The sequence below is a fragment of the Schistocerca nitens genome, chromosome 1 (genome assembly GCF_023898315.1).
Source record: "Schistocerca nitens isolate TAMUIC-IGC-003100 chromosome 1, iqSchNite1.1, whole genome shotgun sequence".
NCBI classification, from domain to species: Eukaryota; Metazoa; Arthropoda; class Insecta; order Orthoptera; family Acrididae; genus Schistocerca; species Schistocerca nitens.
In genome coordinates, this window is record NC_064614.1 from 224,037,557 (window position 1) to 224,054,205 (window position 16,649).

The 16,649-nt window shown below is 42.1% G+C and overlaps 1 protein-coding gene across 1 annotated transcript in view; it reads right to left on the reverse strand.

The window, feature by feature from the left end:
* LOC126238085 (bone morphogenetic protein 1-like) overlaps window positions 1–16,649 on the reverse strand; it is a 64,158-nt gene that overhangs the window by 19,044 nt on the left and 28,465 nt on the right. Inside the window, exon 3 of the mRNA XM_049947770.1 lies at window positions 1,800–1,996. Coding sequence (XP_049803727.1) covers window positions 1,800–1,996 — 197 coding nt within the window. The remainder of the gene's footprint in view (window positions 1–1,799; window positions 1,997–16,649) is intronic.

Sequence of the window (16,649 nt, forward strand, 5' to 3'; positions counted from 1 at the left end):
GAGTGGTTAGCGTTCAAGGCCCGTAATCACTGGATCGATTCCCGTTCGTCTTTTTTTTATTTTCAACACAGTCATTTTCTTTACTATTTATATTACAATTGATATAATGGGGAAAATACGTGTAATCGGACGATTTTTTTTAAATTTACAATGTTATTTGGCAGTCTACTAATTTTTATTATCACAAATAATGTAATATTCATAACTATCGACTAGTAAACGACCAAACGCATAAAGTGATACTGAAAATGTATGCTTGACCGTGATTTGAGAAATCAAATGGCTCTGAGCACTATGGGACTTAACATCTGAGGTCATCAGTCCCCTAGAACTTAGAACTACTTAAACCTAACTAACCTAAGGACATCACACACATCAATGCCCGAGGCAGGATTCGAACCTACGACCGTAGCGGTGGCGCGGTTCAAGACTGGAGCGTCTAGAACCGCTCGGCCACAGCGGCCGGCGATTTGAGAAATCCCTTATACCTGGAAGGAGCCCGAAACGACTTGTTACCTCCAAGTTTTGACCGGCACAGACGGCTTTCGAAAGATGTACAATTAATCGTCGCTTTCGACATTACGAGTACAAGTTGCAGGAAGGTATTTTTCGTAAAAACATGGAAAACATAAAGTTAAACGGCACCAGCTGCATTGAATAAATGCTATGTTTCCGCATACGCAAGGTCTTTTGACGTTTTCCGTGGAAAAACAAACCTCGTTAACATTTTCAAAAACCTCTCTTTCAGACGATAATTTGGAAGCAAACCATGCATAACGCAGTATTTCCTTTAAAATAGGCGCTGATAATTGGTTTTGCAGTATCGAGTGTATGTTAATAGCGTCTTCCGAGAAGCAATTTCTCGTTCTCTTTCGATTAAATACGAATAGTTTTGAAGACACGGACAAGCATACATTTTTAGTATCACTTTATGCGCTTGGTCGTTTACTAGTCGATAGTTATGAATATTATATTATTTGTGATAATAAAAATTAGTAGACTGCCAAATAACATTGTAATTTTAATAAAAGTTCATCCGATTACACGTATTTTTCCCACTATATCAATTGTAATATAAATAGTAAACAAAATGACTGTGTTGAAAATAAATAAAAAAAAACTGACGAACGGAACTGATCCAGCGGCTTGAACGCCAACCACTTAAAAAAAAATTAAAAAAATATTTGTTGTGTATTGTTCGTTGAATTTGTTCAGGGCGGACGTCCGATGACACCCGTTCAGCTTGTTTGTTGATCCGTTCGCTCAGTTTTTTTTATTACAAAGGGTAGCTAACGCTCTGACCGAACACGCTGAGCTACTGTGCCGGCACCGCTCTGCTGTAACCGCTTCATGGTAAAATTGGCCGCGCACTGATACATATTTGACGACTGAAGTTATCTTGCGATTTCCTCAGTAACGCTTGAGAAGTACGCGCTACTGCTTACACATTTTGTTGTCCTCATGGAGTACCGCGAGTGTACGAAGTTTGCAGTAAATCCGCGTTCCAAACGTCGTGGCCTCCCCTTGTTAGGGTGTGTACTGGGGAAATGCAATCAGTCTCGAAAGGAGATTGTTTCCGGGACGCTCGTGCGACCCATCCCAGTATATTGATCAAGTGAGTGGCCTTACAGCAAACAGGGCTACCGAACCAATATGAAGAAGGGCAATACCGGTTGCTGACAGGTTTGTCTGACTTGTGGAGTGTGTAAACACGAGGCGATCGCAGCTGTAGGTTGACCCCTATCTGGGTAGCAGCAAGTGGTTTTCGCGACGCGCCAGCAGCGGGCGTGGCGTCTCACCCGCGGCCGGCGTTCCTCAGCAGCAGGTAGGTACGCTGCGTCGTGCGCCGGCGGAAGCGGACGCACGTCTCCTTCTGCAGGTCTGCGATGGCCGCCTCCAGCGCCTTGCGCTGCGCTACCGTGAACTCTGACGACACCTCGTAGTAGAGCGTCGCGTTCGGCCACAACTGGCTGTCGTCTGCCACCAGGTTGCGCTCCTGCACAACAAGGCCACAAAAACAGCTGTAGGAGATGTTGCAGTAGCGGCAGCAAGTAACGAGCACGCCTTACAAAGAAAGGAGTAAAATACAGAGAGCGGAGGCTATTTCCAACTTGTTTAGAAACAAGTCGGCTGTTATAAGGGTCGAGCGGCGTGAAAGGGAAGCAGTGGTCAAGAAGGGAGTGAGACAGAGTTTTAGCCTATTTCCGATGTTATTCAATCTGTACACTGAGCAGGCGGTAAAGGAAACCAAAGACAAATTTGGAGTAGAAATTAAAGTTCAGAGATAAGAAAGGAAACCTCTGCGAGGAGCTGGGGTGGAGAAGAGTTTGTACCTCTTTAATTCTGACGAATTTTGCATGAGAACGAGACATGCACTCGACCCCCTCCTTAATTAATTATGCACACAACGGTAACGAAGGGAAATGATGTTGGGCCCTGCTAGTTGGTAAAATAAGGAGTGCACACCCACAATAATTTAATAAAAAATCTTAATCTTCTCAGAGAAAAAAAGAGAACTTTATCATAATAAACAACATGAAATGGGATTCTGCATATATCTACGAAATGATATGCTGCTTAAATATTACGAGGGTCACTCCAAAAGAAATGCACACTATTTTTGTAAAAATACAGTTTTAATTCTGCATGTGTGAAAGTCTTACAGTGTGTAGATACATCCTTCCTGCTTGTTTCAAACTTAGTTCAACCTGTCCCCGTGAGTGGCGCCATCACAGCATGTCTTCAAGATAGCTGCTACACTTGATGTTCGTCAGAAGCAACGAACTGTCATAGGATTCCTGTGCTGTGAAAACGAGACAGTGGGAAACATCCACAAGAGGTTGAAAAATGTGTATGGAGATGCTGCTGTCGATCGCAGTACAGTTAGTCGGTGGGCAAGCAGGTTACGAGATGAAAGCGGGCACGGCATTATTGAGGATTGTCCTCGCAGCAGCAGGCCTCGTACTGCACACACTCCAGACAATGTGCAGAGGGTTAATGAATTGGTGACTGCTGAGAGACGCATCACAGTGAACGAATTGTCACACTACGTTGGGATAGGGGAAGGAAGTGTTTGCAGAACACTGAAAGTGTTGGCGTTGGAAAAGGTTTGTGCCAGGTGGGTTCCCAGGATGTTGACAGTGGCTCACAAAGAAACAAGAAAAATGGTATGCAGCGAACTTTTGGAACAGTACGAGAATGGTGGAGATGAATTTCTTGGAAGAATTGTGACAGGTGATGAAACATGGCTCCATCATTTTTCACCAGAGACGAAAAGGCAATCAGTGGAGTGGCATCAAGCAAATTCACCCAAGAAAAAAAAATATTCAAAAACACCTTCTGCTGGAAAAGTTATGGTTACGGTGTTTTTCGATTCCGAAGGACTCTTGCTTGTGGACATAATGCCAAGTGGATCCACCATAAATTCTGATGCATATGTGATGACACTGAAGAAACCTCAAGCTCGACTGAGTCGTGTTCGACTACATCAGCAAAAGCAGGATGTTTTGCTGTTGCACGACAATACACGGCCACATGTCAGTCAAAAAACCATGGAAGCGATCACAAAACTCGGATGGACAACACTGAAACACCCACCTTACAGTCCTGACCTGGCTCCATGTGACTATCATCTCTTTGGGAAACTGAAAGACTCTCTTCGTGGAACAACGTTTGAAGATGATGACTCCCTTGTGCACTCTGCCAAACAGTGGCTCCAGCAGGTTGGTCCAGAATTTTACCGTTCGGGTATACATGCGCTGTTTCCAAGATGACGTAAGGCAGTTGAGAGTATGGAAATTATGTGGAGAAATGACAATATTGTTCCTAAAGGATGTATCTACACACTGCAAAACCTTCAAACATGTAGAATAAAAGATGGATTTAAAAAAAAGTGTGCATTTCTTTTGGAGTGACCCTCGGTCAATGAGATTTATTATACATCAGAACATAAAGGCACATGATTATCGACACAAACAGTAGGTTAAAGGATAGGGTATTCTGAACTATTATGTGAATAAGAGTTGGCTCGAGAACTAGGGCTGCTACTCTCTGTGATACAATAACTTGACGATAATTAATCAAATACTACCCTCTCGACTATATTGCAGTATCGCGATTAGCAGTGAGAGCTCACATGAGATCACATGGACAAATAAGCAAGGTGGACTTATGGGAAAGACAACGCGCGTGCTGCTGAGGACTTCAGTGTAAAATTGATAGGTCCTACAATGCCGGAGCCGCAAAATACTTCACCAATCCCGAAATTTGTAGCAGGTCGTCGCTAGGCAGCTTTCTGATGATGTCGGCGCCGACTTCTGGTGTGCATCAACTCTGTTTCAACCCCTGCTGGCCTCGAAGGTTGTCCGAGAATTCTAAGTTCTTCCGAAAACGAGCGACCAAGTCGCAAGACTGTCCGACTCCGACGACGATCAGATCCCGAATCCACTGCGCCCGTGCAACGCAAGAGCAAAGCCAACAGTGCTCAACTCTCTACTCTCCTCGAAAACCGCGAATCAGCATTCAGTGCGGGTCCTCCGATGCTCGCCTGGCACAGGCTACACAGGGAAGTAATCCAACAAGCATAGGAATCAAGTGAGAAGTATTTTTGAGCTCTCAGTACAAATAATCTCATTACAATAACCTTGTTCGGTCTGTTACTACCGTGCAATGACATAGAAAATTAATAAAATTGATGAAAATGAGAGGCGACACGCAAACGAGGGCATGGAACCTCTCAAGTCTGCTAGAGACGACAAGACTTTGAAGAGTAGTTGAACGGAATGGACAATGTCTTCAAAACAACAAAAGCAAGACAGCGATAAAGGAATGTAATCGAATTAAATCAGATTATGCTAAGAGAATTAGATTAGGAAACGAGACACTTGAACCAGTAGTAAGGTTTTGCCGTTTGGGCAGTAAAATAACTGTTGATGCCGAAGTGAAGAGGATATAAAACATAGACTGGCAATGGCAAGAAAGGCGTTTCTGAAGAAAAGGAATTTGTTAACTTTGAATGTAGACTTAACTGTTACGACTTTTTTGTGAAGGTATTTATCTGGAGTGTAAGTATGTGTGAGAGTGAAACAAGGACGTCAAACAGTTTAGACAAGAAGGAACACAAGATTTTGAAATGTGATGCTACAGAAGGAAACTGAAGATCATATGGGTAGATAGCGTAACTAATACGGATATATTGAATGGATTTCCTTTACTTAATGCTATGGCCACAAATTTTTTGTTATCAGACTAGCGGTTCGGGTCTATAATGACCATCTTCAGATCTGTTTTATAAAAACATGTCCTAATATACTGAAGCCGTAATGGCATCGTCAAATGCTAAACGAGAAATCAACACAAGCATCGTCAAATACATATAAATAACAGTATATACAAGAGTCGTCTTGTCAGCAGGACAAGTGATGTTAAACACAAAATGAGCACCAGCATCGTCAAATGTATATAAATAACAGCATATGCAAGAGTCATCTTGTCAACAGCACTGACAAAAAATTTGTGATCATAGACGTGAAGTAGTTGTTGTTGTTGCGGTGGTCTTCAGTCCTGATGGTTCAAATGGCTCTGAGCACTATGGGACTTAACTTCTGAGGTCATCAGTCCCCTAGAACTTAGAACTACTTAAACCAAACTAACCTAAGGACATCACACACATCCATGCCCGAGGCAGGATTTGAACCTGCGACCGTAGCGGTCGCGCGGTCCCATACTGTAGCGCCTAGAACCGCTCGGCCACACCGGCCGGCGAGCAAAGGTAGTCGCAGTTTTCAAGAAGGGTCGTCGAGCAGATGAGCAAAACTATAGGCCTATATCTCTAACATCGATCTGTTGTAGAATTTTAGAACATGTTTTTTGCTAGCGTATCATGTCGTTTCTGGAAACCCAGAATCTACTCTGTAGGAATCAACATGGATTCCGGAAACAGCGTTCGTATGAGACCCAACTCGCTTTATTTGTTCATGAGACTCAGAAAATATTAGATAGAGGCTCCCGGGTAGACGCCATTTTCCTTGACTTCCGGAAGGCGTTCGATACAGTTCCGCACTGTCGCCTGATAAACAAAGTAAGAGCCTACGGAATATCAGACCAGCTGTGTGGCTGGATTGAAGAGTTTTTAGCAAACAGAACACAGCATGTTGTTATCAATGGAGAGACGTCTACAGACGTTGAAGTAACCTCTGGCGTGCCGCAGGGGAGTGTTATGGGACCATTGCTTTTCACAATATATATAAATGACCTAGTAGATAGTGTCGGAAGTTCCATGCGGGTTTTCGCGGATGATGCTGTAGTATACAGAGAAGTTGCAGCATTAGAAAACTGCAGCGAAATGCAGGAAGAGCTGCAGCGGATAGGAACTTGGTGCAGGGAGTGGCAACTGACCCTTAACACAGACAAATGCAATGTATTGCGAATACATAGAAAGGAGGATCCTTTATTGTATGATTATATGATAGCGGAACAAACACTGGTAGCAGTTAGTTCTGTAAAATATCTGGGAGTATGCGCGCGGAACGATTTGAAGTGGAATGATCGTGTGAAATTAATTGTTGGTAAGGCGGGTACCAGGTTGAGATTCATTGGTAGAGTCCTTAGAAAATGTAGTCCATCAACAAAGGAGGTGGATTACAAAACACTCGTTCGACCTATACTTGAGTATTGCTCATTAGTGTGGGATCGGTACCAGGTCGGGTTGACGGAGGAGATAGAGAAGATCCAAAGAGGAGCGGCGCGTTTCGTCACAGGGTTATTCGGTAAGCGTGATAGCGTTACGGAGATGTTTAGCAAACTCAAGTGGCAGACTCTGCAAGAGAGACGCTCTGCATCGCGATGTAGCTTACTGTCCAAGTTTTGAGAGGGTGCGTTTCTGGATGAGGTATCGAATATATTGCTTCCCCCTACTTATACGTCCCGAGGAGGTCACGAATGTAAAATTAAGAGAGATTCGAGCGTGCACGGAGGCTTTCCGGCAATCGTTCTTCCCGCAAACCATACGCGACTGGAACAGGAAAGGGAGGTGATGACAGTGCCACGTAAAGTGCCCTCCGCCACACACCGTTGGGTGGCTTGCGGAGTATAAACGTAGATGTAGATGCAGACGTTGTTGCGATGACGACAGACGCCACGCCCAACGATTCACCGTGCTTTTGTTCACGGCCAGGTCTCCGTAGACATTTTCAAACGCCTCTGAATATCTGCGATGCTCTGGTTTTCCAGCAAAAGAGTCTCAGTGGCAGCTCTCTGCTTGGAACGCACCTCCTTTACAGACGCTATTTTGAAGGCTACGTATAGCGCCATTGCCTATCGGAACTTCATGAAACTACGGGGGATGAAACGGGAATATTCCACGACGTTCCGTAGCAAATTCTGCATTTTTTCAACCGAAACTGGCCCAGAGCGATGTGTGTTGCATTACTTATTGAACTCCCCTCCTGAATTAATGTTTATAATAATTATATTTTTTTAAAATGGTAATGGTCACCAAATCTTCACAAAACCCATTCTCATGAAGTTTCATTTCATCCTTCTACAGGTAATTACCCCCAGGTTGGAAACCACTGCTATAGAGGAACTGCGAAGAGCGAATAAAAACTACAATCTGCAGCAATGTTACTTTAAACGCAACTTATCTTCAAAGTGATTACTTCCTCCATTTTCGAGCTTATATGAAATATGCAGCTCCGGAGCTTTTTATACAGGAGGGTCCATTAATCGTGACCGGGCCAAATATCTCACGAAATAAGCGTCAAACGAAAAAACTACAAAGAACGAAACTTGTCTGGCTTGAAGGGGGAAACCAGATGGCGCTATGGTTGGCCCGTTAGACGGCGCTGCCATAGGTCAAACGGATATCAACTGCGTTTTTTCAAATAGGAACCCCCATTTTTTATTGCATATTCGTGTACTACGTAAAGAAATATGAATGTTTTAGTTGGACCACTTTTTTCGCTTTGTGATAGATGGCGCTGTAATAGTCACAAACATATGGCTCACAATTTTAGGCGAACAGTTGGTAACAGGTAGGTTTTTCTAAATTAAAATACAGAACGTTTGAAAATTTTATTTCGGTTGTTCCAATGTGATACATGTACCTTTGTGAACTTATCGTTTCTGAGAACGCATGCTGTTACAGCGTGATTACCTGTAAATACCACATTAACGCAATAAATGCTCAAAATGATGTCGGTCAACCTCAATGCATTTGGCAATACGTGTAACGACATTACTTTCAACAGCGAGTAGTTCGCCTTTCTTAATGTTAGCACATGCATCGACAGTGCGCTGACGCATGTTGTCAGGCTTTGTCAATGGATCGCAATAGCAAATATCCTTCAACATTCCCCTCAGAAGGAAATCCGGGGACATCAGATCCGGTGAACGTGCGGGCCATGGTATAGTGCTTCGCCGACCAATCCACCTGTCATGAAATATGCTATTCAATACCGCTTCAACCGCACGCGAGCTATGTGCCGGACATACATCATGTTGGAAGTACATCGCCATTCAGTCATGCAGTGAAACATCTTGTAGTAACATCGGTAGAACATTACGTAGGAAATCAGCGTACATTGCACCATTTAGATTGCCATCCTCCCATAATGCCGCACCATACATTAACACGCCAAGGTCGCTGATGTTCCACTTGTCGCAGCCATCGTGGATTTTCCGTTGCCCAGTAGTGCATATTATGCCGGTTTATGTTACCGCTGTTGGTGAATGAAACTTCGTCGCTAAACAGAACACGTGCAAAAAATCTGTCGTTGTCCCGTAATTTCTGTTGTGCCCAGTGGCACAAACTGTACACGACGCTCAAAGTCGTCGCCATGCAATTCCTGGTGCATAGAAATATGGTATGGGTGCAGTCGATGTTGATATAGCATTCTCAACGCCGACGTTTTTGAGATTCCCGATTCTCGCGCAATTTGTCTGCTACTGATGAGCGGATTAGCCGCGACAGCAGCTAAAACACTTACTTGGGCATCATCATTTGTTGCAGGTCGTGGTTGACTTTTCACATGTGGCTGAACACTTCCTGTTTCCTTAAATAACGTAACTATCCGGCGAACGGTCCGGTCACTTGGATGATGTCGTCCAGGATACCGAGCAGCATACATAGCACACGCCGTTGGGAATTTTGATCAACATCAACACGATAACGACCTTTTCCGTAATTGGTAATCGGTCCATTTTATCACGGGTAACGTATCATGAAGCAAATACCGTCCGCACTGGCGGAATGTTACGTGATACCACGTACTTATACGTTTGTGACTATTACAGCGCCATCTATCAGAAAGCGAAAAAAGTGGTCCAACTAAAAGATTCATATTTATTTACGTACTACACGAATATGTAATAAAAAATTGGGGTTCCTATTATAGCGCCATCTGGTTTCCCCCTTCAAGCTAGTCGAGTTTCGTTCTTTGTAGTTTTTTCGTTTGATGCTTATTTCGTGAGATGTTTGGCCCGGTCACTATCAATGGACCACTCTGTACAACGTCAAAAATACAGCTAATAAATCACGTGGAACAGAAAAACAAAGGTTCAGAAGGGGAAAATAGTAGGTAAAAATCACATCACTACATAGGAGCATGCGTTTATTTTGAAAATCTAAGTTTTTTTCCATCTACTGTTGTTTACAGAGTGGTGATTCTTTATTTGAGAGTAATTTATTGTTTGTGAACATATTATCCAAAATGTGACGTTTTTTGAATTGATTTCATCCATATCTTTACTACAAGTACATGTCTAAAAAAAAGAGTATGATCATCTACCATTTCCAAAAGTGCTTAAATACTTCTGTGTGATTTGAACAGCATCGGAGCAAAAGCCATCTGATAAAATATTTGAACTATTTTATATCCTTAACAATAATTTGAAATATTAAAAACACACGGTTGCTGTAAGGTGCCTCTGCACAGACTGAGTAAATACAAGTTAATGCTCCGCTTGCAGTGAACTCACCACCGCTAGCAATATGTGCCGTACATTTATCGTACCCCTTAATGAATTTAATGAACAATGCGATGCGCAATGTCATCTGTAGAACAGTACACGTAAATTATTCCGAGAGGTTTCTTGCATGTTCATGAACGTACTCTAAATACCTAAAGTGCACTTGTGTATGAAGCGTTTTCTCAGAAATCAAAGTCAGGTATTTTATACAGTAGCCCTTAAACAACACTTATTTTTAATACTCATTATTTTCAGTTTTCTCTAGCCTCTAATATCTACGAAACTGACACATTGTAACATGCACCACGCATTTGTCTATAGTGACGAAGTCTGCTGTCTAGAGGATCTGTCTGAAACCCGTCCGATATTCAGTTACATAAATGGTTCTTGATGTGGTATGCAGTAAATAAAATAAATATATGCATTACAAAGTATTTGCTATTTACATAAAAACATAGATATACACAACTTTTCAGGTATTTTTAAGAGTTAGACTTCACGCCACATGAACAAAACTATACACGTACGTACACAAAGCTCTATAACACAGAGTTAAGGAAATACTGTTAATACAGTTGTATAAGCATACAGTGGCCAGCACAAAATCTGTACATTATTTTTTCATTGAATTTACGGAAGATTCTCTTATTTAAGAATTTTGAATACTTACAACTAAGGACTTCCCTACATTGTAACAGCAGCCTGAGAACGGGTGACATCTTACTTTGTTTGAAAGTAGACAGTGTTCTTAAGTTTCTTATGCTGCATGCAAGTTTGTTATTAAATATACATCCGGCTATTTCAGGACCTTTTTCACTCAAGTCTATCTGTATACACTCTAGGAAAAAAAAAGAAAAAAAAAGAAGAAGAAGAAATGACACACTACGAAGGAAATCTGTAGATGTGATGTATATGTACAGACAAATAAATCTTTACAGATTCAAAAAATTCAATGATTTATTCAAGAGAAAGAGCTTCGTGAATCGAAAAAGTCAGTAACGCGATGACCAGCAAAGACGTGGATCGAGATGCCCTGGTCAGCGGTTGGAAACTAAACTGTCGCCTACCAAGCGGCCCGACAACCAAGGGTGATGTTCTGGGCCGGCCGGGGTGGCCGAGCAGTTCTAGGTGCTTCAGTCTGGAACCGCGCGACCGCTACGGTCGCAGGTTCGAATCTTGCCTCGGGCATGGCTGTGTGTGATGTTCTTAGGTTAGTTAGGTTTAAGTAGTTCTAAGTTCTAGGGGACTGATGACCTCAGAAGTTAAGTCCCATAGTGCTTAGAGCCATTTGAATCATTTTGATGTTCTGGGGTGCCATTTCTTTTCATAGCGGCACCCTTATAGCTCAGCGGTGAGTCGATGATATTCTACGCCTCGCTTTGTTGCCCTTCATGACAATCCATCCTGGAATTACATGTCACCAAGATAATGTCCACCCGGACACGGCGAGAGTTTCTACTGCTTGTCTTTGTGCTTGCCAAAACCTACCTTGGTCAGAAAGGTAACCGCATCTCTCCCCCGTTGAGAACGTCTGGAGCATTATGGGAAGGGTTCTTCAACCAGTTCGGGATTGTGACAATATAACACGCCAATTGGATATAATTTGGCACGATATCCGTTAGGAGGACATCCAACAACTGTATCAATCAGTGCCAAGCCGAATAACGGCTTACATAAGGGCCAGAGGTGGACCGATGCATTATTGGCTTGCTCAATATGTGAAACTCTTTCTCTTGGGTAAATAATCAAATTTTTCTGAAACTGTAATCTTTTGTTTTCTGTACATGCGCAAGACATCTACTGATTTCCGTCCTATTCGGATAATTTGTTCGTGGTGAGTGTTTAATTTTTTGCCTCGGAGGCTAAATTAGTTATCTTTAAACATAGTGCTGTAATCATTTATATATTTCTTCAGAGAAGCTATGCAGTTAAGTTTTAATAACATAATTGTTTCATATATGCACAGATCAAACAATGTCAATTGTTCAGGCTCTATATTTCATAGGTCAAGTTATAGTCCGCAGAGTTACGGAATTGTGCGAATATTAATTGCTACGTTTTACCTGCTATTCCGAATAGACCCAGACATCTTGTTTGTGTGATTAGGATCGACTGATTTAGTCGTCGACGTGCGATATGGTGTCTGAGTGTGCATCAAACCACGGAGAATGTGTGCATCCCTGTTAACATGGTTGTGCCTTAGAAAACTGGAGTGTCCACAATAAATTCTTCACAAAGATGTAGAAGAAAGGACAACATTTGCCGACCAACACTCTTGAAATAAAGAATATGATTCAAGTTCATGGTAGGTAACCTGAATGAGTTGACCCATGTCGTGGTACATGTCTACCGTCAGCTGCTGTCCACTTTCTGTGCTGTTCGGATCACTGAAGGTATCAATCGGTAAGTAACTGATTTTGCGAGCTATCCGACAAAATGCCCATTGCATACAATTACCTTCGCAATATTCACTCGCAAAATGGATGAGGTGGGCCTGTGTTCACTTAGCATATCACAGTTTGTTTTCAAGAAGGGTTGCTCCGCTGAGAATGCCATGTATACATCCACTCATCAAATTTTACAGGCCTTAAATTATAATATATCGCCAGTTGCCTTTTTCGTGATCTTTCCAAGGCATTTAATTGTGGAGATCAAGTTTCTCTCTTAGAAAAAAAAAAACAAGTTTCATGGAATTTATGGCTTTATCCACAGCTGGTTTGAATCATAGTTAACAAATATAATGCAGAAGGTTGTGTTGAATAATTCTGACAGTGTCAGAAACGCAGAAAAATTTTGTGACTGAGGGGAAAAATTCATAAAGGGAGTCGCACAGGTTCAATTTTGGGTCCCCTCCCATTCCTTGTATATGTGCGCGATCTTCCACTTAACATTCAACAAGAAAAATTGGTTATTTTTGCAAACGATACTAGCGTTATAAAAAATACCATTAGAGAGAAAACAAAAGAAGAGTTGGCAAATTATATTTTCCAAAGAATTACTAAGTGGTTCTCTGAAAATGGAATCCCCACAAATTTTGGAAAAAAAGAACACACTACATTCAGTTCTATACAACAAATAGCGTCAAACCAATAATTGCTGTAGCAGTTTAACAGTGTAACTTATATGTAACCAATATCTAACGTCGCTGCAACAAATGTGTAACGTTGCTACAGCCAATATGGCCTATGTTCGTCTGTAAAAATGGACTCGATAAGCAACCTGAGCTATTAGTAAACGGAATCTAACCTGCATAACACTGCGTGCGCGTCGTATGCGTGTCAGTTCTTTAAGCCCTCAACAGATCATTACATCAAAACTTAAAACTATCATTTGTATAACCTATCTAACTGCGTATTTGAATATGAAAAACTACATGAACAAATTAACCTGTAACAATGAATACCTAAGCTATCTGACTGAACAAGAATTTACAAGTGATACAGAATCCGACTTGTGCAACGGAATTTACTGGATTAGAGTACATGACATGTTAGAGTACATGACATGTTGTGGTGTTTCGGCGTCTCTGTTTTCGCCGTAAGTTTTGCACTCACCTTTTTAGATGGCTGTCTTTCTCCATATGGGCTACAGCAATTCGCAGCAGCAGCAGCAGCGGCTAAAGCTTATTGTTACTAAGAATAAATTTAATAAAAAGACGTTTGCTTGGATCCTGTTAACTACTAAATAACTTATCAGAAGGGATTTCGTAAATTAAGTCTATTTAAAACTTCAGAATCATCATGAAAACGACATATGTGTCAATAATGGCTGAGTGCCAGATTAACAAATTATTTCAATTTCAAATTTATGTTAACATTTAATAACCACAACATACTTATTAATTAGATATGGAGAATAATAATTATTATTTGGAGGATAATGAGACTTCTTTAACTGAAAAGCAAAATACGGGACAATTGTAAACTTGGACTAACCATCACGAGCCTAACCCTGAAACTGCTTTCGCGCTATGCTTGCGAATTTTACCTTGAATTCCATTTTCAAGCGTAGTTAAGCCATCCAAATCCCTCCTGGCTATATAAATGAAACCAGGCATTGAGTGTGGTAAGATCTACCATCGCTAACGTAAGGGCAGCGTGGCACGTATTCTGTTTCCGAGCTTCCGCCGACACCGCTACTTCCACTCTCGCAGACAGACCTCGTCTCGCAACAATGCTTAGAATCGCGCTCCCATGTTTCGCCCTCAGATTGTTACTATCGATATCTGAGTGCTTACACATTGCACAGAATAGCATTAAATTGGCTATATCGTTTTCAATGTAATGGAGAGTTTTGACACACTCCTTGCAACAGGAATCAGTAAATAGGGTAGAACGCTCTAAATTTTTGGGTGTACATATAGATGAAGACCGTAAGTGGAGGCAGCATATTTCTGAGATTCTCAAATAATTAAGTTCAGCTACTTCTGCTCTTCATGTAACTGCTAATGTTGGAAACAATCACATCAACTTGCTTACATATTTTGGATATTTCCACTCATTAATGTCTTACGGAATAATTTTCCGCGATAGCTCATCACTTACAAATTACTGATCGCAGAGAGCAGTAAAAATAATATGTGGTGAACACAGTACATATATTCGCTAACGAAATTAGTCATAAATAATGCACCACAATTTGAGAAGAACAGTGATGTCCATACCTACAACACTAGAGTGGAAAGTGACTTTTCTTTTACCCATAGTTAAAGCTGTCAGTGGCTCAGAAAGGAGTTCAGTATGCAGCGACAAAAATTTTTGTTCACAAGTAACGAAGCATGTTTAAATCTAATTCAAAAAAGTTTCTCCTAGACAATTACTTCTATTCCAGTGGCGAATTTCTACTTAAAAACTAGTAGATAGTAAAACGAAAAATGAATTATAATTGCGTGAGGATTGAAAATAATAATGTGTTCATTGATGTTAACAATAGTATATATATCCTGTGAACTGAAGAGTTCCACATCATTCCGACAAAAAGAATTGTTCAAATGATCTGTTGAACATTTAACTAACAGCAGCAGCTCCTGTCGACTTTGGAATCGGCACTTATCCTCTTTTCTGTCGATTAGGCTCTCTTTACAACCACAGTTCATAGACCGTGTTACACTACTGGCCATTAAAACTGCTCCACCACTAAGACGACGTGCTACAGACGCGAAATTTAACCGACAGGAAGAAGACGCTGTGATATGCATATGATTAGATTTGCAGAGCATTCACACAAGCTTGGCGCCGGTGGCGACACCTACAACATGCTGACATCATGAAAGTTTCCAACCGATTTCTCATACACAAACAGCAGTTGACCGGCGTTGCCTGGTGAAACGTTGTTGTGATGCCTCGTGTAAGGAGGAGAATTGCGTACCATCACGTTTCCGACTTTGATAAAGGTCGGATTGTAGCCTATAGCGATTGCGGTTTATCGTATCACGACATTGCTGCTCGCGTTGGTCGAGATCCAATGAATGTTAGCAGAATATGGAATCGGTGGGTTCAGGAGGGTAATAAGGAAAGCCGTGCTGGATCCCAACGGCCTCGTATCACTAGCAGTCGAGATGATAGGCATCTTATCCGCATGGCTGTAACGGATCGTGCAGCCACGTCTCGGTCCCTGAGTCAACAGATGGGGACGTTTGCAAGACAACAACCATCTGCACGAACAGTTCGACGACGTTTGCAGCAGCATGGACTGTCAGCTCGGAGACCATGGCTGCGGTTACCCTTGACGCTGCATCACAGACAGGAGCACCTGCGATGGTGTACTCAACGACGAACCTGGGTGCACTAATGGCAAAACGTCATTTTTTCGGATGAATCCAGGTTCTGTTTACAGCATCATGATGGTCGCATCTGCGTTTGGCGACATCGCGGTGAATGCACATTGGAAGCGTGTATTCGTCATCGCCATACTGGTGTATCACCCGGTGTGATGGTATGGGGTGCCATTGGTTACACGTCTCTGTCACCTCTTGTTCGCATTGACGGCACTTTGAACAGTGGACGTTACATTTCAGATGTGTTACGACCCGTGGCTCTACATTCATTCGATCCCTGCGAAACCCTACATTTCAGCAGGATTATGCACGACCGAATGTTGCAGGTCCTGTACGGGCCTTTCTGGATACAGAAAATGTTCGACTGCTGCCCCGGCCAGCACATTCTCCAGATCTTTCACCAACTGAAAACGTCTGGTCAATGGTGGGCGAGCAACTGGCTCGTCACAATACGCCAGTCACTACTCTTGATGAACTGTGGTATCGTGTTGAAGCTGCATGAGCAGCTGTACCTGTACACGCCATCCAAGCTCTGTTTGACTCAATGCCCAGGCGTATCAAGGCCGTTATTACGGCCAGAGGTGGTTGTTCTAGGTACTGATTTCTCAGGATCTACGCACTGAGATGAACATCAACAAAAGCAAAACAAGGATAATGGAATGTAGTCTAATTAAGTCGGGTGATGCTGAGGGAATTAGATTAGGAAATGAGACACTTAAAGTAGTAAAGGAGTTTTGCTATTTGGGGAGCAAAATAACTGATGATGGTCGAAGTAGAGAGGATATAAAATGTAGACTGGCAATGGCAAGGAAAGCGTTTCTGAAGAAGAGAAATTTGTTAACATCGAGTATAGATTTAAGTGTCAGGAAGTCGTTTCTGAAAGTATTTGTATGGAGTGTAGCCA